Here is a 27,375-nt window from a genome sequence, read left to right as displayed (position 1 = left end):
ACTTTTAAATAAGCCATACTGCAGCCTTTGCTGAAGTAGTAGGGATTCAAAAACCTGTTATTGTTCATTCACTGTGCTAAAGGCACAAAAGCACTATTTCTTTTAAAGTCTTCTGTTCTGAAAGGAAGTGCTGGCAAAAGACCTCTTGGGGCTGCTGATTTCTTCCTTTTCAGTGTTGTCTGTATGTTATCTGTTCACTTGTCAAGTAACCTTTACCTTTTTTAGCAATCAGTAGGTCAGATTTTAATTGTGGTCTGTCCTTGATCAAGATAAATTTTGCCTGTCGTTTTTCAGTTTCGATGTTGTTGTCACTTCTATTGGTGTACCAGGCAGGAACTAGCCTCATATCATGGATATATAATATAATATATAGTGTTACTGGAGGTCTCTCTTCAGCAAATGTAAGAAGCTAGCAGCATGTTATTTCATTCACTGAAGAAGACAAGAAAGAAATAACTTGGTTGTATTGAGAAATAATTTTAAGATGCATTTGCAAGCAGAAACATTCAGTGTCAGTGGTACTTTCTAAGGAAAACTGTTATTTCCGTGTACTCCATCTATATCCATTCATAAATAGAATCGTTTTCATGTTAAATCTATTAAAACTATCTAAAGCTTTTCTTTTTAACTTTGAAAGGCAGTTTTGACCCCATTGTTATGTGGCATCAGTGTAAAAATGTTAGGGTTAAGATGGATGACATCTGCTATATGGAGCTCATCAGATGTTAAAAAAGAAAGAAGACTTCAACTTTGTTCATATCCACTTAACTGATCCTTCTTTCTTGCACATTAAAGCAGCAAAGAAGTGAGATTCTTCCAGCTATGAAATTCTGCTATGTAGAAAAATCTGTCAAAGACTATTTCTTTGTTGCTTGTTCCTTGCATGCATGCTGAAAGAGTTGTTTTGGGAACAGGGCAGAAGTTGGTGCTCTGCTCTGACTGCCAAATTTCTCATTAAAGCATAGTGCAACAATATATATAAAAACAGCTCTAGTTTGTATTCAGCAGCAAAACCAGGGAGTTATAGTTCATCTTTTGTAGAATCTTCATTCTTTTGTGCCAAATGTAGCTTCATTTCAACCAGGATTGCTAAATTGTTACATCTTTGGTAATGTTTTTGGTTAAGTGCCCTAGCTTACCTGGTTGACTTTCAGAGCCATTCGTTATTGAAGCCAGGCTATCGTTTTCTTTGGTTATTCAACTTACTAGTAGATTTTTAGTGAAGTCCCCTTGTAGATGTCATTGGCATTGCAGACATCACAGGCTCTCCTTGATAGCAGACTTCTGACTGTGTTGCATAGATGTGAGCAGAGTAGGTTTCACCAGAACACAAGTGATGTTTGACCCTCCTGCTTGTTTCCAGCTGGAAGTTTGCCTGTGAAGAACATTGCCACACCTTTTGTAGCTACCCTTTCATATGTGAATCATGGTGCAGACAGTTAATTCAATCATTATCTCTCTCTTCCCTCCCACCCCCCAAATAAGACAGTGATCTTGCTAGGAAAATCAATTTTATCTGGATTAAAAAAGAATTGAGGTAAGTGGAGTCCAAAACCCTGCATAGGCAGATGGCTTTCACCTCAGATGAAGCAAGAATCTGTTGGCCGTAGAAACCATCAACTTTTAAGAAACAAAAAATGAGGGGAAAGGTGCATAGGAGAGGGGAGCTAGAATGTATGATGCTCAAAACGAAAAACCAGAGGAAAATACTGGTTAGAAAACATGAGTTTTTAATAGTGGCAGAAATCTGTAGTTGATTAACAGAACAAACAGTAGTTAGTGACATTTAAACCTTTTTACATTATTCCACGATGATTATTCAGACCTGAGTGGAGGATTAACCAAATTATTCCCCCTAAGCTGAAAACTGATATGGCCAATGAAACAGCACCAGTGTTGGACCCTGCTACTGTTTGAACTGCCTTGGCGTCTTTGACCCAACAGTGTACTGCTGACGGTGCTGATGGAGCTTGAGACAGTAAGTAAAAAAGAAAAAGCTGAAAGGTGCATTAGTATCTTGGTTTGTACGATAAAAGGAATGGGAAAGAAGTGAATGGTGGCTGTTTGGTGCCCTTGGGAGGGGTTTTGAAGAATACCTGTATGCTTAGTAAAACCACTACTGTAATCACAGTTGACAGCAACTGACTTGAGAAATTCTGTGATCTGTTCCTAAAACCAACAGCTTATTTCACATGGGCACAAAGCCCTATATGCATGTATTGTTGCACTCTGATGTGTCAGTGTATCACTCTGTTACTGTACTTGTGCATCCACATGTCATCCCTGCTCCCATGTGTCAGTGATGACTCCTCTGTGATTTTCCCTTTTTTGGCAGATAATGGTTAATGTATTTTGGTTTGATCCTTTGACATTGCCTTAATGAGTACAAACGAATCACTTTTTTGTGGAAGAGAAAATAAATTAAATACAAGTCCAGGGTTTAATAAAGCGTTAGTGATACTTCTGATTGTAGCTAATCCAATCCTGTGTAGAAATTTTCTTAGTTTTCACACTGATGGAAGGAGAGTTTTGATGGATATTTCATCAGTACCATCCTCTTACAATACAAATATTAAATGGATTTAATAGTTTGGAGTTGAGTCACTTATTTGCTCCATAAGCTGCAGAGATAATCGCATTTGGCAGCCTTCTTTTAGTTGAGCAATGCAAATTGAATTACTATACCACAGAGATAAAATTTGCTCATAATTTCTACTGCTTGTAAGGTAAGGACTATGGAGGAGGATTCTTATTGTGCCTCCTGCCATATGGTGCTTTTGCCTGGAAATAGAAAGTTTGATCTTTGGCTTCACTCAGCGTTACACTGATTATGCACAAATGGCTCTCAAAGAAGTTGGGTGGTATTTCATGTACTTTTGTTGCTCAGAGGTAGTATAGCCTGTGAAAACAGTTGACTAAAGACTTATCTGTAAAGGAATTTCCTGCAGAATATTTCAAGCAAACGAGTGCATTTCTTTGAATTGTCTGATCCTGCTTTGCTTTGACACTGGTGCCTAGATTTATTATCCCACAGAATCTGAGCTGAGTATTTGAGGGAAAATCCACATGCCATCCTGTCACCGAGAACTAGAAACAGCTGTCTAATAGGAATGGAAGCTTAAAGCTTAGTAAGTCTTATTTTTTCCGGATGGCACCCAGGATTATCACTGAGTTGTGATGGTGGGTTGTTGTTTGTTTGTTTTTTTTTTTTAATGTATTTGTGTGTGTGTGTGTGTGTGTGTGTTTGCTTTTTTTCTGGAGGGGGGGTATTGTAAGATTTTAAATGTAACAGTTTTCATGTATGAAAGGACTTGCTGAATGTGCTGTTTTTCTCCACTGGGCACTTGAGAGCTAATGGCGTGTCAGCTTGTGCAGTTGGGAAGGGTTGTTTTTAAGTTTGATTTCTGTGTGATATTTTTAATGAATTTAGGCTGTCTGTAATCCTGTAAAATTATTAAAATTTACTGCACCTCGTACTTTGGGAAGTAGTGCTAAAAGGGAAGACTTTCGTATGACACATTTTATATATACATACACTAATTTCAGCATGATATTATGATCTTCAGGTTTCAACTGTTAACAATGAAATGCTTAAATGAAAGAAGTCAGAACATTTCTATGAACAAAAGTGACCCTGCTCCTTTCTAAATCGCACAATTGCTGTCAGAGTACTGAAATCGTATGTTGTTACACAAAAAGATCAGATGAGTGGATTATGACATTCCTGAGGACCAATACGCTTATTGGGCTACTGTGAGTTCACCACAGTCATTTCTGAGTTTGTGACTGCTCTAGCATCTGAGCTAATACATGAAATGGAACAAGGGGATGACTATCTTGACATCTTGACAGCGGAAAAGAGAATATGAGGAGAGTTTCTTCCATTGATTCAGGATTATGACCAGCTTCCAGTAAAAATCGTCCCAGTGTGTTGATTTTGAAGAACAGTGTGCACTATAACCACAAATGTTTTGAAAGCAAGGGTGATTCTAAGGCATACTTAACCAATTCAGAGCAACTCAGCTGACACGGGGGCTCTGTATTGTGTGAGGATGGTAGGAGTGATGTTTTCATGGCTTTCACTCAAATTTTCAGATGGATTATGTTGGTTTTATGAATTAGTACAAGTTACAGCATTGAGGAGTCTGTTGAAGTTTCAACTTTTGTGCACAGACTGTTGACATTTTAGTACTGATGCCTGGTAACGATGCATGCATTTTCATGAGAGGCATCCAAAGAAGCTCATTTCTGCACACAGTGAAAGTTGGTGTTCCATAATTGAAGCACAAATACACATACTTGAATGCAACACCAAGCCTGAGGAAGATGAGGAAATTGCACATAAATATAAATACACTCAGTGCAGAGTTGACTAATGCTGCTTGCAGTGCCTGAACAAATGGCACTGAATTGAAATATTCAATCTGGCTTATGAGCATGATCATAGAGGGACATAATGTGGAAGTATTTAATTCTGCTTTTTGCCCAATCTTACTCTCCTTGCACTTGTGCCCTGGCTGAGACCAGTGGTGGGCACCATCTGAAAACCAGGAGTGGATATCACAGCTTGTATATGTAATGTGTCCTGATGTGCACCCAGGGCAGAGGAGGAACAAGGTGTAGGTATTACAGAATTACAATCAAATCCCAAGTTGGAGGAACCCCACAACAATCACTGGGACTTAACTCCACATGGGACCACCCAAAATCTAATTATGTTTCTGAGAGCATTGTCCAAACGTTTCTTGAACTCAGTATTGCACAAATTCCTTTGAATGCGAACTGGTATAGATTAGCAGAAAATATTCCTCGAGAACTTTCACAAGGAAAAGATTTATATGTTATTTGCCTGATCACCTTCATTGCAAAGGCAGAAGGGAGCCAGTTGATTGTGTAGTTTCAAACAGCTACAGCTCCTTTCTTCCTATGAGGAGGAATTAAAGAGGTGTAACATGCTTGAACATCTAGCAGGTATTAGGAGTCAGCATGTTTGTTGCCTGTGTGAGTAAATCAAGAGCTGATAAGGTGAAGACATCACGTGTCAAGGCGGGTTATAAAACCACAGATCCACGTGGTTGTTGAGATGTTCTGTCAGGCTTAGGAGATTTTGAAATTTAACTTCATTGGCAGACTGCCCCACACGGTATGGACAGGGCATATGGGAACAATGCTCTGTTGGAACCCAGAAGTAATCTGATAACAGCCTAAACACAGGCCAGTGTCACTGGTATGCCTGGGTTACCCCTGTCTGCTGCAGATCAGATCTTCATTCCAGAGCCATGCAGATAACTTAAGCTCTGCGGCTTCTGTGGTGTGCTGTTTTGGAGCATGCTATTTGCATACTTGTGTTAGCTCCTTAGCCGCAGGCAGCTCAGACAGAGCTTTCTATCAAAGGTGAGTTATCCTTTCTGTCGTGTCATAATCAAGATGTTTTTAATATGTGCAACATTTGGTGTAAAAGGTGGAGATGTCTCTGCCTCAGATTCGTGGTTAGAGAAACTTTCCTTGCTTCCCTACTCATGTCATATTTGGAGAGAGGGAGCAAGCTGCAGAACGATCACAGTTTCAGTTTAGATTTGGCCTTCTTGTGCCCTCCCTTCCCCCTCAATAAATCTGTGCTTGATAAGTTAAGCTGCAGGAGTCATGGGTTTGCAGCAGTACCAGCAGGATAAATATTTCTGTATTTCTAGTTAATTTAAAGATTATTGGTGTATGTTCTTCTCCTTTTTTGGCAAAGGTTAGCCCTGTTAGATGTACTACTCTTCATTTCAGCTTCTCTTCCCATCTGTTCTGTCTCTTTTCAGTGGAAACTGAGGGGATGTAGCTCCCACTCAGGCTGCCAGATCGCCACGACTCCCATACATGAGAAAATATCTCTGCTGAGGTAGAGCAGTGCCCTCCTGCCTGTACCCATCATATTGTAGGGTGTGGGCAGAGCAGAAACACAGTAATGATGTATCCCATTTGTTAGCTTGTACACATGAGAGAATACCACTGCCCTTTGCTTAAGTGATACTCAGACCTAAGGAATCTAAGGGAGTCCAGACAGTCTTTTCCTGATCAACTGGATTACCAGAGCAGTGGATAAGAAAAACAGATCTGTGTTTAAAATCTTGTAAGTACAATGCAGTGAGTAAAGAAAAATACAGAATTTATAGATGATGATTATTCAAAATTTACAATTATCTGGGTAATAAAACCATGAAGAAAGCAAATGCACTAAAAAAGCTGCAGACTTTACCTCGGAAATCACTGGCAGTTGGACATTTCATTAAGGAAGAAATCCTATTTAGGAGAGTCCAGAAAATTGTTTAATTTCCCTGATTATTAAAGATTTCATAGTATCTATATATTAGAAGAATTGCATTATATGAGTTCTGTTTATAGAGCAGTGTTAACATTAGAGAGAAGCTGCCTTTACTGCTTATTCACATGAAAGTACTTCTCTGAGGCAAGGAGGTATTTAGTTCAAGTAGTTATTTATTAGAAATACAGCATCATCTTACTCTACATATGAAACACATTGGTTTGCAAGGAAGCTGGTTTGCTTTTCCTTGGCATTGGAAGCCTTGGCTCATTTCCCTCTTCTTTATTTTGGTATCTTCTGGTCTTCTGATTTCTTATTTAGTATCAACTCTGCGTAAGTGAAGTTGCATTAGAAAGATACTGTTACTGTTTCTTATTAATGTTTCTTGATATTTTGGTTTATATTGGTTCAACCACAGTTAGTGTTATACTGTGAAATACTCTACAGCCAAGGGAAAGAAATTGCCAGCTGGGTAATGGCTCCCCTGATGGCACCTTAGTTTTGCCAAATCATGCAACAGGGGTATACTCCCTCTGGGTGGCAGTAGGGGAAATGATGTTTCTTGCACAGGTACTTGTCATGGTGGGTGCAAATCTTTACAAGCCTTCCCATGCAGAAGGAGGTACCCCGTATTGTAGTGACACTTCAGCATTGCTGAAGACCCAGGCCAGGGCTCTTATCTCTGCTGTCCTGGGCCACTCCTGGAATACTTGTACTCCTGCAGCCCTATTTTTAATGGAGGTGATGAAGGACAAATGGAGAGTGTAATAAAGAACACAGTAATTCAGATACGTGGTTTGTATGCTCCCACGTTGGTCATGGTATTTTAGCCAGTATTGCAGGAAGGACCATATTGTATAGGAGGATGTCAGCAGCTGTAGCACTCTTTTCTCCTGGAGAAGAGGGCTCCTTTATGTTTTTTTTAGTTATTAATTATTTTAATTAATATTAATCTTTTATAGCCTGAGTTTTCTTTAAAACCATATGCTTTGGGTGCTGATTATTTTTTCCCATTCTATATTTCATATGGTAGCAAATAACTCCTCTGAGAAATTTTGCTTTTGCCAGCTAATGAGGCTGACAAGAAGTTCTTGTATTTTGTGACTTTCCAGTACTGCTCCAAAAGGATATTCCTCCGTAATTGCCACATGGAGGGAATGATATTACTGAATTTTACTAAATTGCATATAAGTAAGAAAAGTACAGTATATACTTGGAGTAGTGTGTATACACACACACACACACACACACACACACACACACACGTATATATGCAATAGTAATACATTACTACAGGAAGCCTGCTTGACTGTTACATTTATATTAAATTTATATGAGGTTCTTCCAGTACCTTACTCATCTGTAGATAGAATCACTGTAGATTGCTGCATCTTGACCAGCAACTTGTGGGTTTTTCTAATGTTATACGGTATCTCAAGACTACAATGCAACCAGTTTTCTCCCAGTTAATGTTATATTTCTGGTGTCATTTTCCTTGTTTGCAGGTAAGCAATGAAAAACTGCACAGAAAGGAAAGTGATGCATTTTTTTATTTTACAAGTACTTGAGCTTGTTTGGATTGATGAGCAAATGTCTTCAGCTCATGGTGTGACTTGCATTTATACAGCAGTTTGGTTTTGTAAGGCCACAAATCTGTTCACCGTGCAGCTCCAGACTGTGATGTGAAGTTATGTAGCAACCTGGGCCCACTTTCTTGAAACAAGTCCTGCTAAATACTGGTGTACTTTAGGCACAGAGGTACTCTTGAATGGCATTCTGTCTATTCAGTGGTTAATTATTATTGTGCAATTGCACTGATTAATTAGTTTATATCCATGTTGCTTTCATTTTTCCGTGTGATTACTGAAGGAGGACCAGAAATATAACATTTACCTAGGATCTTTATCTTGGAAAAGCTCAGTTCAACATAGGAAATGCTAATTCTGGTTCCAGTCAGAATACAACCGGTCTTAGTGAGAGTAGTTCTCAATAAAAGGCCCGCTGAAATCAGTGAAGGAATCAGTAAGTCAGTGCTGTTGAACTTTTATGTGAAGTATTTTACAGATTGTTAGTACTGTTAAGCAAACTGTAGTGGTTTTCAAGTAGTAGGTTGGAGAATTCAGGGAGATTTCAGAAAATGGTAAATTGAACTTTTGGAAGGAAGCTAAGATTTATGTGTATGAGGTTATAAAAACCACCTGTTGCCAAAATATTCATTCCAAGTTAATGTGTTTGCTGTAGTGGACACCAAGTGAAAAAACAAGCTATGAAATCTTGACCTTTGCATGCCAACAGGATTCAGGTCTTTATGAAGCTAAACAAGAGGCATGTGAATGTATGTAGTACAGATGAGGCCTTTTTGTATTTGTAAATAACTCAAACCCTTCAGAATTGAAAAGTAATTTTAATCTGAAACTAGTGTCCTCTCACTGCAGCTAAGAATTTCAAGTGTGTTTGGTGATTGCAGGCAACTCAGTCCATTTTTCATCCTTTTACCTCTGTGTTTAACATGAATTCTTGAGTTGAACTGTACACAGCCTCAGTGCCACACAGAATTAATCCCAGAACTCGTGACTTTGCACATTCCTATGATCCACCCCTTGTTTCTGATTCATCTCTTCCTTTGCTAGATGTTGATAGTAGACTTAAAGGGAAGATTCTTGGAATCACTTTATTCTTTGTGAACAATTTATTTTTTTATTTGCAGAGTTGTATAAATATATGTAGTTAAGAAGTTGATGGATTATTACCATCATTGCATATTATTTCAGAGCAAGCCATACTTAAAGCCAAAAATGTTATTTCAAGATGGTGTTTTTAGTGCCTGTGCTGACCACTTTGGAAATATCTTTAGAGGGCATTCAGGAGATTTAATTCTGAGAGTTAATGCATTAATCATATATCATGTTTGGTGCACTGGAGGGTGGCTTAAGAGACTGGTATGATGGTAAATAGTAATACCTGTAATAGTTTCAGTTTTCTGTTTTTTCTATAGAGCAGAAAAGAGATTCTGATTTGGCAGGTTGTAATGCACTAAGTTGGAAGATGCACTCATGTTTGGTGATATTTTTTCTACAGGTGCATCCTTATTCTTCACTATTCTGTTTGAAGGTCCTGTTAAATACATAAAATATGTATACTTCTGTTTCAGCCATTCATGAATTTCCTGAGGATATATTCACAAATAAAGAACGGCAGCAAGGAGGGGTTCTCCTTCACATCATTGCTGTAAGTTTTCCTCTACTGTGCTTAATTTTTGTTTTTCTTTTATTTCTTTTGTAAGATATTGATCATGTTAGTTATTGATCATTATCCCTTAACAAGCAGGCCTCTGTATACATTGATGTATTTCTAATACTTTGATTTCATGTTTCAGATATCCCTGAGTGGGTACAGATGCTCAAAAAGTAGTATTTATTTAAGAATATTATGCAGGTCTGAGATTACAGTGCCTGTACATTCATCCTCTTGGAGATAAAAATCCTGGCTTCATGAAGCGCAGAGGGGTTTTTTCTGCTGACTCGTATCTGCTTGGATTTCATCTTGTGTAAATGTGGTTTGGGGTTCCTTTGTTGATGACATAGTCTATGATGCAGAGGATTCTTGAGTCTCCTCCTTTTTTGTTGTGCCTCTATGCAAAAGATGCAAATATAATAAAAAATAAAATAAAATACACACACAAACAACAACAACAACTGATTAAATATATATATATAAATAACATTAAGATTTATATTTTATTGTAGAAAAAGCAAAACAAATAAGGTTGCAGTTTTCTGTTCTCAGCTCGGGAAAAATAATGTTGAAAAGGAGATGTTTTTGATGGAGAACGGCAGGATTAGGCCTACTTGCAGGAAAGATAAGGTCACATAATATAATGGTAGCTTTGTAAGTGTGCATGAAAGAAGAATCCTTACTGAGCAGTGTGCTGCAATGAGCCATGGTCAGGGTCTGCTTATTTCTAGGATGTGATTATTTTATGTTGCTTATCTGCATGGTGTTGCTTTCTTTTCAATTAATTGATCCGGTTATCAGTCAAAAATATAAGCGAGGACCATGTAACTTGGTGAAGTCCTGCCTTTTTCTTTCCTGTCAATGAATTTTTTGTGACACCCTGTTCATTCAGACTGTCGTACTTTTCATATTCTAGAGTTTGGCAGCCATTGTTGTCCTCAACTTAACCCTAGGTATAAGAATCTACTTCTTATGCCACACATTGATCAGCAGAAGTGTTTCTGTTTAAAATGGGGTAGAAAATGAAGCTATGTATTCTTACCTGTCTGAATTAATATAGTGTTGCTTTTTTCCTCTTTTTGTACAGAGGAAACAAATGAATTTATTTTCTTACAGGCTCTGTATATGTTCTATGCTTTGGCTATAGTATGCGATGACTTCTTTGTTCCATCCTTAGAGAAGATTTGTGAGGTATGTTGAAGAACTTTATTCCTCTTTTGAGAATTTATTTAGAGAACTTTACAGCAGCGAACATTTTTTGCCCTCATTGTTTGGAGTTCCTTCCTGCTAATTTTTTGGCTGCAGTACTTTTTCAGAGTATTAAGGCATTCCATGAAAAATCTAAGCTGTAATCTTGGCCCGTTGGTCCCTATGGCTGCATTCAAGGAGCAAAAATGAAAAACATTTCAGGAGATCAGTTGGCAAAATCCACTCTTGAGTATGTGAAGCATGTAGGTAGGATGGATATGAAATATGGGTGATTTGGTTTATTACTGCACTCTATTTTAAGATTCATTTGTGTGCATCCACCACTGTATCAACATGGGGAAAGGTATATATACAGGAATATATACAGGAAACTGTATCAACATGCCTAGGATATGTAGACAGTTCTGCAATTCCTATTAATTATATGTAGAGCTATGTACAGTACAGGGACAGATGGAAGAAAATGGGAGGCAACCATAATGAACAAAGTGTTCAATGGGGAACTGTTCTTTCCCTTTTCAGATCTTCAGCATGCTCCATACACACCATCTTTAAGTTGTACCAGTTGGGTTGTACCAATTAATTTGTTGCTCTTTCTTAAAATCTTTGTCTTTTGTTTCGTGTCCTTCTGAGTATTGAGCTCCTTCAGCAGTATGACTGGTGATGGATCACATGATAGAATGTGTTTCTGTTTTGTCATGTTTTGTAGCATGCCATTTTTATCAGCTTAAAATGTTGCAAACTGCCTGAGAAATACGTTATTTCTGTACTGGTCCTTTTTGTCACTAATCACTTTTCTATCCTTTGAGGAGAAATTAGGTACTAACAATTAGTCTAGGTGGTCTCAAAAAAGCTGTCTTTATAGTTCAAGGAAAATATATCCTCAGACAGTATTAAACTGACGCAGCCTACTTTTGAAGCTAAACATCTCTACTGGTCTTAGAAGTCTAAGGCACCTAAGGCACCTATATCCTATTAGAGCCTAAGAGACACTGTCATAAAAATAGATCTAACTGCCATACACAGGCCTGTCTGCATCTAATTGGACTAACTTCGTTGTAAGTGAAGATAGAAATAGGCCTGTTGTTAGTAAGTTTAATTCACAGAGGTTATATTTTACTGTTACCAGTTTTGAAATTTTAGAGACTCGAAGAATTGGCCTTAATTCTTGCATGATTGTGTTTAGAATTCCAAAAGTGAATTCTTGAAAGCCTTTGGAGTTTACAATCTTTCTGAGTGTGCAAGAGATGCTCCTCTCTAATATCAATGCCACAATCATCTAATCAGTTTATGTAGGTCATAATACGTGACCAGTAACTTAGCATTTAAAAGTATTTTATTTCTCCAAAGTATATCTGCCAAGAGGCAGTGTCTATTTCTGTACTGCAGGGACTGTTCATTGGCTCTGTGGCCAAAAAATGGAAGACTTCTATTATTACAGCTGTTTAACTGTGCGTTGTAATCTGAGGAGCAGTGCTGACAGATCCGATACTTCTCTTCCAGAGACTGCATTTGAGTGAAGATGTTGCTGGAGCCACATTCATGGCTGCAGGGAGCTCCACGCCAGAGCTGTTTGCATCTGTTATAGGTATGGAGCCCACACACTGGCTTTCATGAGAGCTCTTAAAAAGTCAGCAGCAGGTCAAGCAGATGCATCCGGAAATACTACTAGTCTTCTGTCAAACTATAGTCAGCAACTGTAGCTGTCAACTAATCTGGGGTTCATGGTATAATTAGCTACTCAAAATATCTCATGAAATTGTGAATCTCCTCTCAAAACACAGAGAGGAGTGGCTGATTCTGAGCACTGGAAGAAAAAGAAGAGTTGTATTGTATTGTTGTCCCTTGAGAAAGAATTAGAGGAATTTGATGTGTCTTTTGCTGCTTTTGTCATAAATTAAGGAAATGAATTTTAGCAAGGAATTGGGAGAACAAGAAATATGGAAGAAGAGCGCATTAATTTATAGATCTGCTAAAGTCAGAAGGACATTGTGTTCTTTGTACATTACTTACTGATTTTTTTTTCAAGTAATCTCTATACTATTAAGGATGATTAATATAGAAAGAAGGTCTCAGCGGCAAAAGCAGAACCATTTAAGACAAGATTACACCAGTAGGGAAGAGAAAATGCAGCAAATGTGATTCATCTGTTTTTAGTAAAGCTTTAATATACTTTATGCTACTATCATGACTGACAGTCATACAGGCTTTAGGGAAATGCAGTCTAAAGGAATGTGCTATAAATCCGTGCCCAAATTATTAGAAAGCAGATTTCAAATATTAATTAACTAAAAGCTATGTTTAAGGCTAGAGATGCATCTGAAGACATCCTACAAATTTCAGTCTTATTTTTATACACTACTTGAGTAAAAAGTGGACATTAGATGGAAGGCAGAAGATAAAGTAAGATCCTTGATCAATTTGAAATCATCAGAATAAAGTTTAATGTCAGAAAATAAGAAGTATAAAAATAATGAAATGAATATATACCCAAGGGTTCAGAGGGCTGTAGATCTAAAAGGACATTCGTGTATTGCAGCAGAAGCAGGAGTCAAATAAAAGTTGATGGTAGAATGTTGCAAATAACAGGTGATTATATATTGGACCCATTTATAAAGCATCGGCTTTTTTAAGATATCCTGCTTTGCTCAGTTCCACTAGACAGCATTTGGGGCATTATATCCAATCATTTTATGAGTTTCAAGAAAGTTGCAGACAAAATAGAACAAATGCATTCACGGACACACACACACAAAATGGTAAGAGGTTCAGAAATTATTATCTTAAAATTAATATCAAAATAAATAAATAAATAAATAAAAGCACGTCTGTAAGGCTCCCTGCAGAGAAAGATTTGAAGTACAAGACACAGTGTACAAGACACAGCTCTGTAGTACGTTCAAGAAGTTATCTTTGGTCCTGTCTCAGTGTTGAAGATTACACTGGATAATACATAGAGATCTCTTCCAGCCCTTAAATTTTTTCCTTTCTGATAGAATTTAGTTACAGGTAGGTATCTGAGGCATATGTGGGTTTAGGTACTAAAGGAAATGTGAAACTTAGTACTAGAACAAGTTAACTTTGAGTTCTGTTTGCCTGTTGGAGTTGGAAGACACACATTACTACACCCAAGAACAGTACCAGTTTTTTGAGGTAAGAATCTCTTACAACCATGAGACATTCCAAAAAGCTGTTAAATACTGAATGCCCAAGAGAAAGGTTTCTGTGCTTTATTATACTGTGTGAAAGGAATTTCATGCTTCTGATGTGAGTGGAGATGTTTTTCACTCATTTGAAAGGTTTACTATTCCAGTAACATCTGAAGTGTGAAATACAGGACTTAGCGTAGAACTAACTGGCTATGACAATTATTGAATTTTAATAGAAGTACATATACAATACATACATAGAGAGGTGTTCATCCAAAAATGTGGATCTGCTAGCTAGACTAAAAGCACAAAATATTCCACAGAGAAATGAGCATTTATCGTGAAACATATTTTAGTAAAAGTCTTGAATGATTTGTTATTCTTGAGTTGTACGTGTTTTGACTAATGATCTGTGGCCTAAAATGAAATGGTGGAGGTAATAACACGTTTTCCTCTGCAGGTGTATTTATCACTCATGGAGATGTTGGAGTAGGGACCATTGTCGGTTCAGCAGTTTTCAACATCCTCTGCATTGTCGGTGTGTGTGGATTGTTTGCAGGACAGGTTAGTAAGATGCTTCTCTTTGTGAAGTTCAGTTGCTTATATTTGATCGGTATTAATGAATAGATATTTGGGGAAAAAATAAGGAAGAATCATTAATAAAAATAGAACAAAGCTAACAAAAAAAATGAGCTGGCAGCCAGAGAACTATCAGCTTGGGAGGAAATTCTTTGCAAACAGCAAATGTTTTCAAGAAGTTCAACTGCTGTTTTAGCGCTCTGAACATGCAGCATACAGAGGAACCTCATTCCTCTTCATACAATGCTGTGTCCACAGTCAGATGATCAGTGGCCCCTGTTAATCTTTCCTGGGTCTGATTCTAATTAAAAAATAAATGAAAATAGGACACAGTCGTGAATGAGATTTCTTGTATCTATTCAGTGGATGGTTAGACTGTGTATCTTATAGTTTTCTGTATTTAGTCTGCTATGTCCACAATTAGAATGATATGGGAGCCATTGCTTTGTTGAGCCATGAGTTGTACTTTACAGTTGAAATTATGGCAAACTAAAATATTATTAGTAAGAAATCTGTTTTATAAATGGAAGTTTCTACATGATTTCTATCAATACTGGTTATTGTAGATACCTTGTCTAACAGACTGATATGAGTTCCTTTTAGCATAAAACTGCTATTTGTTCCAGAATGATTAAATGTAATTCTGCTCGTATAACCAAATGATCATAAGATGGAAGCCATTGTTTCCCCTTTAGAATTGCTTACTTCTGTTGTCTAAAGCCGTGATATTTTCCAGGTGGTTTGTCTTACCCAGTGGGCTGTGTTCCGAGACTCTGTGTACTACACCTTATCCGTTATCATTCTTATTCTTGTAAGTAGCTCTTTTATCAATTAAAGTATTGTGACAGGGAAGGAGCCACTTAGTTTGATTTCTAGAAGTACAGATCACTGTTGGCCTGATCAGATGCTGAAGTTAAAAAGCATTATATAATCATAGGATGGTTTGGGTTGGAAATGAACATTAAAACACAACTAGTTCCAATTACCCTGTCATAGACAGGCACATCTCTCAGTAGACCAGGTGACTCAAAACCCATCCAATCCAACACTCAACACTTCCTGGGATGGAGCATGCATATCTTTTCTGTGCCTAACCCCTCTCCTAGTGAATTATTTATTTCTTATATCTAATTTATGCCTGTCTTGTTTCAGTTGAAAACCATTACTACTTACTCTGTTACTACATGCCTTTGTAAAAAATCTTTATCTTTCTTACAAGTTTCCTTTAAGTCTTAAAAGGTTCCAGTAAGGTCTCCTAAGAGCCTTCCCTTCCCCAGACTAAACAAGCCCAGCTCTCAATGCGTCCCTCACTTGCATCCACACTAACAGGTCCACATCTTTTATGTTGCTCCAGAACTGAACACAGTACTCCAGCTGGGGTCTCACAGGGGTGAAGTAGAGTGGAGGAATCACCTCCTCGCTTCTTGTATGCCCAGGATACAATTGGCTTTTTGGGCTACAAACACACTCTACAAGCTCGTGCTCAGTTTTTAATCCATCAGTACCTATGAGTCCTTCTCTGCCAGGCTGCTCTCAATCCTTTCATCTCCTAGTCTGTACTGATGTTTGGGATTCCCCTAACTCATGTGCAGCACCTTGCATTTGTCCTTGTTGAATTTCATGATGGTCTTATGGACCCATTTCTCAAGCCTGTCCAGATCCCTTTGGATGGCATCCCTTCCTTCTTTTATGTCACCTGTACCCCACCCAGCTTGGTGACATTTGCAAAGTTGCTAAGGATGCACTTGATTCCACTGTCTTCCACTGTCCATATCATTAATAAAGATATTAAATACTAGTGAATCTGGTACAGAACCTGGAGGGACCCCTCTTATCACTCATTTCCACCTGGACATGGAGCCTTTGACTGCAGCTCTCTGGATGTGGCTATCCTACCAATTCCTCATCCATCAAATAGTACACCCTTCAAATCCATCTCTCTCCAATTTAAGCACAAGGAGTACACAGAGTGGAGTAAAAATGCATCTTTTACTGAGAGTTGGAGCGAAATGTCTCTCACATTCACAGTGTTCTACTAAATATTTATAACAGTCATGAACAGAGATCCAAGCCTCATCCAAACATTTTGTGCTTTAGAGCTATGAGGGGTATAATCCATATGGTGAAAGTTCCGGTTAGAAAGAGTCAAAAGAGGAAATCTCCAGTAGCTTCTGGCTAGATATGACTGATACTTATTAAATAATCTTGAATGTTTTCAAGATAGATGTAAACCTATGTTTCCTTTTATTTTTCTTTCTAGTTCATATATGATGAGAAAATAGAATGGTAAGTTGCCTGGACTATCCTTAAACATACTGTATTTGCCATGAGACTGATCATTTAATGGCATTGCAGTGTACCTAGATTTCATGCATGCAACCTGTAAGCAACAGCTGGATTTGACAGCTAAGAACGTTTTTCTGCTCTTATTCTAGTTAACATTTACAGTTGTACTAGGTGTTCCAGAGAATAGGAAAAGGTGTGATTCCAAAAGAAGATCATAGGCATCTTCTGAAAGAATCATCTAAAAGAGTGCCTAGCCTATGCTTCAGTACTGATACAACAGAACGCTTCGGCATTGTGATCCTCAGAGGGCAGCTCTGGTTTCAGTCTGTGTAGCATGTTTTTGGAATACATGGATTACATTTTATTTGCATGTTTATCAGAACCCAATAGGCTTTGCTTCCCCCATCCTCCTGAGACATTATCGAATCTTAATGGCATGAATCCTGTGTGCACAAACTTGACTCGTACTAGATGTTTTATGCACATTCCTATATGAAACTTATGAAGAGTACAGCTATTTGGGTGGTATTTTAACACTTTTTTTTTTATCTCTCTGAGGTGGGAAAGCCTTATACTCATCATTATGTATTCATTCTACATACTTATCATGAAGTAAGTGCTTCTTTCTTCTGTATTTTTCCTCTTCAGATGTTAATAGACCATTTGGTGTGGTTTGGTCTTTGGCTTTCCTCCTGAGAACAAGGCAGCCTGCTGTTTTTCTATGTATGGTCCCTTGCATTTTCATGCTTAATCATGTTTTGTTCCAAACATATGCCTGCAGTGGGGAACACCATATTTGGACAAGGAGTGAGATAAATTGACAGCTATCTGCAAAAGGAAAGAAGCCATAGTATAGTGAATGTCCTGATTCCAAAATCGTAACTGCCTTCACTGAATCTGATCTGGTCTTTTTTTTTTTTGCATTCTGCTTTATCTTGTGAGAGATGTTTAAAAGTTTGATAAGAAATATAGTAGAACTTTTTTGCACTTTCAGATACAATATGAGAATGCAAAATTTCTTCACCCTCAAAAGCAAGAATGTTGGAAATGGTGATACTGTCGACAATGAGATGGAAGATGGTAATAAATGTTATGCCTCTAATTGTGATGACCCATCCATTCCATTATTGTGGAAAGGTAAGGCTGAGCAGACAGGACTTGGACAAATAATAGTTCATGGGAGATGCCCTTTTTCTCTCTAATGATGACTAAAATGCTGTTATAAGTCTTAAGTAGGATATTTTATTGGATTGGCTTCAAAATTCAGCAGTCAGACCACCAATTGAGGATAAAAAAATGTATTTTGTAGATTCTGAAAATAAGCTGCTTTGCACATGGGCAGTTTTGCTTCCTTTTTCTCTTCTGTTCAGTGCTGAGCTGTGAAAGAAATAAAGCTGAGGATTGAGTGTAGATGGAGAGATGGGTGCAGATCAGTGGGCAAAAGGGATTACATGTTGAGTTCAGAAGATCTTCGGAAGGCTGATTTTTACATGCCTATATAGATCTGCATACATTGCCAAGCACATATGTAAACGTGAGAAATGCAGATTCTTTGCAGCTTTTTTTGTTGTTATAAAGGGTAAGAAGATGACACTCAACTTCAGGTACTGGAGGTAAAAGAAAAAAAAACATGCCCGGGTTGTTGTTTCTTGTGTTTTTTTTTTTGTTTTTTTTTTCTCTAAGCTTGTTTGCCTTTTTTTCTTGCGTTCCCTTTTTTTTTTAATAGAGCAAATCACTGCTCTGTTCAAAGCTCCAGCTGTGTAGTTCAGTGAGCTCAAGCAGCTCTTGATGAGTGAGTTCTCCTTTCTGTGTTCTCTAACAAACATCTCACATTCTAGAAGATGAGCTCTGCAAGAATGGAGAAAACATTTGGAATGGTCTGCAAGTGGTAAAATAATAGTGACACACAGGAACTTATAGCAGATACAGACAATTCTGCTCTTTTCTGATTTTGCTCTTTAGACCAGGTTCTCTTCAAAGTAGGTAGTATCACTTGCATTTATACAGTGGTAGCACACATATTTATTTATGTTGTTTAGACAACCACTCAGTATTAAATTTAAAGTAACTCTAATGGTAGCATAATTCAGTGAAGATGTCTTTGAAATATTTTGGTCTCATTTTGCAATGATTTTTTCTTTTTTTGTGAACACTGACTGTGATATAGTGAAGTCTATCACTTGCACATGGAGCTACAGTCGTATCAAGTTTTAGAGGGTATCTGCTAGGGAATTGATGTATTCCAGTGGGGACATAGGAAAAAGGTGATTCCGTGTTAGAATACATATAATTTTAGAGGTTTTTATTTTTGAGGTGTTTTTTGGATTTCAATGTCATCTGCATGCATGATAACACACTTAGGGGTGCAGTTGAATAGGAAGAAGTGATATCTCGATAGGCTTGAAAAGTGGTCTCACAAGAACCTAATGAGGTTCAACAAGGCCAAGTACAAGGTGTTGCAGTTGAGCTGGGACAATCCCAGATATTTGTACAGGCTGGGAGAACTACTTGAGAGCAGGCCTACCTGGATGTCATGGTTTGGACTTGGGGACATGAGCCAGCAACTGCTGACATGCTTGCAGTCTGAGGGGACATCTATATCTTAGGCTGCATCGAAGGAAGGGTGGCCAGCAGCATGATGGAGGTGATTGTCCTCCTCTAGTCTAATTGGAGACTGACTTCATATGACATGGGGGAATGGCTTTAAACTAAAAGGGGAAATTTATGTTAGATGTTAGGAAAATACTGTTTACGTAGAGAGTGGTGATGCACTGGAACAGGTTGCCTGGAGAAGGTTTGGATGCCCCATCCCTGAAGGTGTTCAAGGCCAACAGAAAGCCAACCATTTCCTGGGCTGCATCAAAAGAAGCATGGACAGCAGGTCAAGGGAGGTGATCCTACCCCTCTATTCTGTGCTGATGAAGCTTCACCTGGAGTACTGCATCCACCTGTGGTGTCATCAGTACAGAAAAGAAATAGAGCTGCTGGAGTGCATCCAGAGGAAGGCCACAAAAATGATGCAAGGGATGGAACACCTCTCCTATGAGGACAGGGTGAAAGAGCTGAGGCTGCTGAGCCTGGAGAAGAGAAGGCAGTGAGGTGACCTTTCAATATCTAAAGGGGAGCTACAAGAAAGAAGGGGACAGACTCTTTAGCAGGATCTGTGGTGATACAAGAGGAAATGGGTTCAAAGTTAAAGAGAGTAGATTTAGGTTAGATATAAGAAAAAGCCTTTTACAGTGAGGGTGATGAGGCACTGGAACAGGTTGTCCAGAGAAGTGGTGGATACTCCATCCCTGGAGATGTTCAAGTCCAGGCTGGATCAGGCTCTGAGCGACCTGATCTAGCTGTGGATGTTCCTGTTCATTTGCAGGAGAGTTGGACTAAATGATCTTTAGAGGTCCCTTCCAATTCTGAGGGTTCCATAATTCTATTATATACTTCTACAGTTCATCTCTATGGCCACTCTATGATAGAGGGATATAACACAGACTGCTTGTCTGTCCACCTGTTTCCTTTTCAGGAAACGTGAAGATTATTTAATGATGCTTGTTAAGAACATGTAAAAAACCCAGGCATGTATGAATGGTTTTTCCACTAGCTGTTGTCCACAGCAAATTTCTTCTTTAATTTTCTTAATAATAATAATAATAATGCACTGAGACTACAATTTCAGTGAGATTCCCTTCGCCTTCTCCAGCATTCATTGCAAAAAATGCATGCCATGATAAAGGGACCATTGTGAGAAAAGTGTGAGAGTGTAGGCATTATCACAGGTAAAGAGCAGAGGAGATAAACAAGAAGTTAAGGAGATAATGGAGCTTGGATTGGGTAGTGGAAGATGGTGATGCCAGCCTAGTTGCTCCACTGATGGATACCCTATGTGTCAAGAAACTGTCCTGGAAAACCATCACGTGGATCTCTGTTCTGTTTCTCTCAAATCAAAATAGGACACATGCCATGTGCCATATTGGTAACCTGCTGTTAGTTGGCACTTGTCTGGCTTCCTAAGCTGAGCTGCACCTCCTTCAGTAGTAGGCCTCTGAAACAGCAGCACTGCTAATTCACAATATATATGTAATATGCAGCTCTTTTTTAAAGAAAATATTTTTAGAACTTCCTCTGCTACAGTATAAAAGCTTCCAGTAGTGGAGCTGCACAGAGAAAAAAGAGAGCTTTTCACTGTAAAATAAAGTGAGTTTCAAGGGCAAATCCTACACATACATGTGAAGGTGAAGTATTAGTACTTTTTAAACAATGCTCCTGTTTTAAAGCACAGATATGGCTTTCCTTATACATTTCCACCAGGTGGCATGATTTGATGCCTGCCTGAAACAGAAGTTCATGATAAAAGTGCTTTTTCTGTGTGCGTGATGTAGATACCTTAAGAGCCTGATTAGAGGTGAATTGAAGTCAGCAAGAAGCTTTCTGTTGACTTTGGCAGGGCTGGAGGTGATGACCCTCATGGTGAGCAGGAAATATGGGAAGACTGTTAAAAGAAAAAGCTGTTCTCAGAAGGAGAGAAATGTCACAATGGAGAACTGAAGAAGAATTTTAACTGTTGCACAGTTGTGAAGATGTGGGATTTTTGCAGTTTTTAGATGGAGCTTATTTGTCTTGTATGGGGTCAATATATCTATATTCATAGGCACATAGAGTGAACCTTTAGAGCTGTAGTGAAAACCCATGAGCAATTTGCTGCAGTAGGTCAGAACGGCTGCAGTTATTCATATACATACAGTGATTTATTTTGTGTCTTTACTCAGTTTTTATCAAAGATGAGTACATTTTGTCACTGTTTCCTGACTGTTTTAAGAGGCAGTTCTAGATCAACTGCAGTGCTTTCATGTTATTTTCATGATACCTTAAGATAAAGAAGCACTATGGAAACTTGACCAAAATTCACTTGAGAGCAATTAATCCAATGAGACTTAAAAAAACATACGGCTTTTTTTCCATGGTTGATGTAAATAAACTTTTTTTCATTGTCTAACTATAGCAAATGTTAAGCTAATGTGACTGGGCAGTATTCTGCAAGGCTTAATTTCTTCATAGTTTGTCTGTCTGTATATTCTTTCACAGGAAAAACTACTACATACTATAAGAGTCATAAGAATGGCTGGGCTCCTTGCTTGTATTGTCAGTTGCAATGCTCAGCAAAGTGAATTCGTTTTAAATGTCAGAAGGGAGAAGTTAATTGCTCTTTTATGTTTGCCAAATGCAAAACGCTTTTAGTTCCCTTCACCTTTAGAGATTTAACTACAAGAGAAGACTACAGAGTGTATTCTTGGGAAAGAACATATTTCTTTGTGAAACCAAAGCTCTCCCTGTATGACTCCTCAGGTCACCCCAATATACACACAGGTGACTCCTTGTAGTGAAACAAAGCAACACACTCAAATGCAGGAGTGTAAAAGATGTAGCCATTTACTGATGATTTAAAGTCATGCTGTTTTTTTGTGTTTGATGACAATGGAAGGTTACTTTTCTTCAGCTTTAAAACAACTTTGTTAGAAGATGCTTTGAGGCAGTACAACCTTTATAGTGTGATGTGTTTTATGACTGTATGGATCCAGAAAAACATCTTCCTGAAAAGCAAAAATATCACTGTAACAATGGAAACTATAACCATGTAGATTTCTGTGTGTTTAGAACGGGTCCATTTTAATTCCTTTGCTTGAGTTGAATGTTTCCCTAGATTTCTTTGCTTCCTGGCTGGAGCCATGCACTAATATTTATCTTTCACTTCTACCTCCTACATTCTCTTCCTCTTCTTAATGTAAGTAACAATTTAAAAGGGGAGTGGGAGGGCGAAGCTAAGCTAAGCAAAGCAGTAAAACAAGCAGAAAAGAATGTTTTGGTTTTTTTTCCTAGTATAATATTATGTGTAATAACTACTGCAGTCATGCATATCTTTTGCCCTGCTTTCTAACACCATATGGGTATGTCTCCTGTCTGCTGAGCCTTGCTTTATGTGCTGTATGTAGCCTGTAGCATTTGTGAGAAAATTGGTTGGTTGTTAGGCTTTAGAATTCCTTTCCTATACTTGTGTTGATTGAATATAAGTTTTTTTCTCTGTTTATGTTCTCACATCATAGAACAAAACTCTTAACCTTGTTACAAGTTCCTTTATATTAACAAAGACTTACTTAAAATATATTCTTTTTTGTTTGTTTGTTTGTTTTGTTTTGTTTTCTGGACAACTGCTGTTTTTCATAATTTAAAATCTTGTAATGTTTAAGATATGATAATATTCTGTGCATGCCTTTCCAAGAGGAGTAAATGCAACATCGAGGACTAGTGGTTGTGCATCAGTATCTATCTATTAAGCACCCTAATCTAGTAGGATAGATTTATAGGTTTTGGGAGTGCTGTTTGTGCTTTCACGATATACATGCTTTTGGAGGAAGAAAAGGGCTTGAAAAGCCATAGAAAAATAGAATAAAATGGTGCTACATCAGAAGTGGTTGGGTAAAAGCTGCTCCCACAAATCATGTTGTTGGCTGCCTTACTGGTGTGAAATCACCTTTCAACTTGTGGTCTAAATGAGATGCACCACAGATGAACAAGTTTACCAGGCTACAGAAATATTGCAGGAAAGTCACTGGTAAATTCAGATATTCACTTTAGTGTTAATCCTTGCCTAAAGAGAACAAACCTGGGCAATGGGAAGAGTGGATCTTGCAACTAATTCTGTCCATTTGTGGTCATTAGTGAAGGGTGTGCAGCAGTATGGCAAAAACAGCGTTGTGATGGTGGATGAGATCATCTGCTCCAGTCCCCCCAAATACCGATTCCCTGAAGCTGGGTTACGGATTATGATCACAAATAAGTTTGGACCACGCACCAGAATGCGGATGGCAAGCCGAATTATCATTAATGAGGTAGGTTGCTTATGAAAGCAATAAGTGACTGTGAGGCAGAGGGGTTGCCAAAGTGTCCCAGTGATTGTGGAGCTGAGATTCTGCCATGTTTCTGAGGATGGCCTAGAACTTTCTGCAATAACCCACATCACAGCAGAACTGATGGTGAGTTCCCAGTTGGTTATGCTGTCTGTCTTAGTAGGGCAGTCACCAGGGAGAGATTCTCTTCTCTTCCTGCCAGTTGTTTGCTTCAGTGTATGTGTGTATGTGCACCATTTGGATTTTATCTGCAGAAGAATTGTTTTTGACCATGACCTCAGTGATCAAGATAGGAAAGAATAGCGAGCAGGCCAGTCAAAAGTCTGTAAGAACTTCTCTTTTATGAGAGCACATCAGGAACACAACAGATGCTTGCTTGCTTTTGTAATCTTCACTGTAGTCATTGACTCAAAATGAAAATGCACTGAAATCCTTTCATGAGAGGATTTGTTCTGAACAGTTTTGGTTAGCTCTTAATTAAAGCCTTGTCACTGCTGTATATTGCTTGCTTCATACTCTGCAGCTAAAGTGACGGGACTGGCCAAGTGGTGCTGTTCTGACCTTGTGTGAAGTACAGTTAGCAGTGGAAAGATCAGATAGGACACAATGTAGCAACTGTCTCTGTAAAAGTGTTTCTTTAGAGCAATTCATTGATCAGAAAGAAGTACTTCTTAATGTATATGTGCCCAGGGAGCTGATACTTTTGTTAGCTGTTCAACATCAGCAAAAAAAACATATCAAGGTATTTTGAATCTATACTGTGATTTATTCTCACTGCCAAAGTTTTGCAGAGTTTTCTCTATTTTTAATTACTGTGTGTTAATACACGTTCCAGATTTCCTTTGCATGTTGAGCAGTTACTTTATTTTTCAGGTGTTTATATGAGGATGCAACAGTTTGTGATTAAAAAGACAGCATTTATCACTCTGTTATCTCACAAACTAAATTATTATTATTTTTTATATGAGAGTAGGAAATTTTTCTTATATTTCACATTCTTCAGCGCAGTAAGTAATATATATACTGATATGTACTCTCACTATAATTGTACTACGTGTTTTGAATGTAGTCTGAAGGGGAAACGTATGACCTTTGTGACAAGGACATTGCAAGTTAATCATGCTTTTGAAATAGTACTGTAGTACCTGCATTTACCACAAGGAATGGGGATGGGAAGGAGGCAAAAGAGTTGAACTGTGTAGGAGAGATCTCTGGCAATGAGTAAGCTATGCTTAGTAGGGTAGAAACATTTTGATTGTTACCATTTTATGATGATACCTCTGGTTTGAGTGGGAACTGCCAAGTGAGAAGTGCTTCAGAATAACGAATATCATTAAAATGTGATGTGTTAGAAAAGATACAGTAACTTTGTTGATCGTGGCTTGATGCTCATGCCACTAATTTAGGGTGTGTGGTCAACACTGATCTCATACAAACAGATAGACCACAGACAGATTTGCTTGTTGCTGGCAAAGGGAAGGCTTTGTGGAGAAACATAACAGCTCACGTGACTTGGGCTGGACAGGTGGCAAAACCAAGGTGTAAAAAAGTAAAGAATGAAACGTACAGCAGTTTTGTCTTCTATACTGTGCAGCGCCAGCGATTAATCCAGTCTGCCAATGGCTCAAGCAAACCACTTCAGAATGGGAGACATCAGAATATTGAAAATGGGAACATCCCTGTGGTGAACCAGGAGGAGGAAAGTGAACAGGATAATCTGTCTCCATTTTCATTGCCAGGTAAGCTTTATTTTCCAGATGCTTAGGGCAAGGAAACAAGGGAATTAAAATGCCAAACAGTGGGTTGTAGGAACAGACAATATATGTGGGAAGAAGAGGAGGAAAGGATATGATTTGACTGTCTAGAGGCTGGATTTCATAACAGTACAATATGGAGGCTACATGACCAAAAGCAGATCTTAGGGATGTGTTTTCCAACCATCATGCACCATAGAAGTCCTGATTTGCCAGAGGTGAAGAGAAGGCAAGTATGGTAGGTTTATGTTCAATAATTTGACACAACAACCTGGCGAAGACTGCATTGCCATTTTGAAGTGAACTGCTAAGACTGCTCTGCTGGAAATTACTAGGACAGAGGCAGCTGGATATATAAATATGTCATAACTTGATAGAGTGACTATAGGGGAGTCCTAGACAAAGAGTAAGGAGGGTTTAGAAGGAAAAATAACGTTTAATGCTTTTGAAGATGTTTAAAATTCTTAAAACGGCAGCATCTAACAACTTTTGAAAAAGATTTTGAAATTTTTTAGTAACTGGTGTGAAGGGCTGTATGTAACCAACCTCACTGTGCTGATGCCCATAGTGCATGACAGGTTGACTTTGGAGATTAGGCAGCAGAGATTAGATCAGCTATCACAGGTATGCAGTCACTAGTATTCTCTCACATTCTTACTGTTTAACCCCAAGGTTTCGCACTATAGATGAATATTGCAAAGAAACAAAGAAGGAAGAATTTTCCATTTATCACAATTATAGTTTCTTTAAGATTCCATTGCTTCACATGCCATCAGTTTAAAAGAGATATTTGTGACTGAGCAAATAGTGAGGCAAGCTATGATAGGATAAAACTATGTTTTAATGTCTTACTGTACTGTGTTCTCTTAGAGGATCTTTTTGCATCCAGCAGTTATGAGCTTTTATTGAGGTTAAAGAGCAGAAACAAACTCATTCACTACTGATGGGCTCATTAGCTGTACTCCTGATAATCATTGAAAGTGTAAAAAAACCCTCTTTATTGAATGGTAAAATAAGTGGATCCATGTCAACAATATACTTTTGCAAAAAAACAAAACCAAAGCATCTTAAAAATGCAGCTTTGAATGCATGTTTGCAAAGATTTCTTAATAGAGGTGTTTTTATCAAGTGTTTTTTTATCAAGTTTTAATTGGGCTGCACAATTTTGCATTTATTTTTACATCCCAGGATGATGCAGAATTCTTAACATGTGGCAAACATTACCTGGAGATCAAATTGCCGTGTTTTGATTTGTTCAAGATTCAGACAACTTCTCTTTGAATAAAAAAACACTTTGGAGTGGAGCTTCCTAAGTGTGTGACATGCGCGATGTTTGGAACTAGAAGAGTGTTAAGACTTATGTCACTGATCTTCTCTTAATGCAGATTTTCTGCATTTTTGAGAAAGTCCACAAGAAAATTAGGTGTAACAGGCCACAATGGAAACACTGATGATTTAGTTTTACTGGAATGGAGCAAAAGTGCATTGTGGAATCAAAGAGTTTGCATTAAAAATGTTAATAGCATTAGCATCACCTGAATCCTCATCACTGTTTTCAGGTAGTGTTATTCCTCTGCTGTCTGGAGGTGATAATCGGTAACCATCACTATTCAATTGTTCACTTCAGTGCCTGTTAAAATTATGGAGAAGATTATTCTGGGAACTATTGAAAAGCACTTGAAAGGCGGTGCAGTCATTGGTCATGGCCCACATGGGTTCGTGAGGGAAAAGTCCTACATAACTAACTTGCTTTCTTTAATGACAAAGTCATCTTTCTAGCTGATTAAGGGAAGGTAGTAAATGTGATCTTTTTGGATTTCAGCAAAGTTTTTGATGTTGTCTCTCATTATCAAAATGTCCAGCATATAGCTATGCAGGCTATATAACAAAATGTCCGGCACATAGCTATACAACATAACATGATGGGTGAACAATTGACTAACGGGTTAGGCTCA

General features: G+C 38.1%; 1 protein-coding gene across 1 annotated transcript in view; it reads left to right on the top strand.

Annotated features, from left to right (window-relative positions):
• SLC24A4 (solute carrier family 24 member 4) overlaps window positions 1–27,375 on the top strand; it is an 85,491-nt gene that overhangs the window by 37,676 nt on the left and 20,440 nt on the right. The window contains exons 3-12 of the mRNA XM_072337433.1: window positions 9,459–9,535; window positions 10,658–10,732; window positions 12,254–12,338; window positions 14,360–14,463; window positions 15,215–15,289; window positions 16,739–16,764; window positions 17,323–17,376; window positions 17,759–17,844; window positions 23,479–23,648; window positions 25,261–25,405. Coding sequence (XP_072193534.1) covers window positions 9,459–9,535; window positions 10,658–10,732; window positions 12,254–12,338; window positions 14,360–14,463; window positions 15,215–15,289; window positions 16,739–16,764; window positions 17,323–17,376; window positions 17,759–17,844; window positions 23,479–23,648; window positions 25,261–25,405 — 897 coding nt within the window. The remainder of the gene's footprint in view (window positions 1–9,458; window positions 9,536–10,657; window positions 10,733–12,253; window positions 12,339–14,359; window positions 14,464–15,214; window positions 15,290–16,738; window positions 16,765–17,322; window positions 17,377–17,758; window positions 17,845–23,478; window positions 23,649–25,260; window positions 25,406–27,375) is intronic.

Source organism: Excalfactoria chinensis, chromosome 5, assembly GCF_039878825.1.
Source record: "Excalfactoria chinensis isolate bCotChi1 chromosome 5, bCotChi1.hap2, whole genome shotgun sequence".
Lineage (NCBI taxonomy): Eukaryota > Metazoa > Chordata > Aves > Galliformes > Phasianidae > Excalfactoria > Excalfactoria chinensis.
Note: the sequence above shows the minus strand (reverse complement) of the source record. Positions and strands in the feature narration are given on the sequence as shown.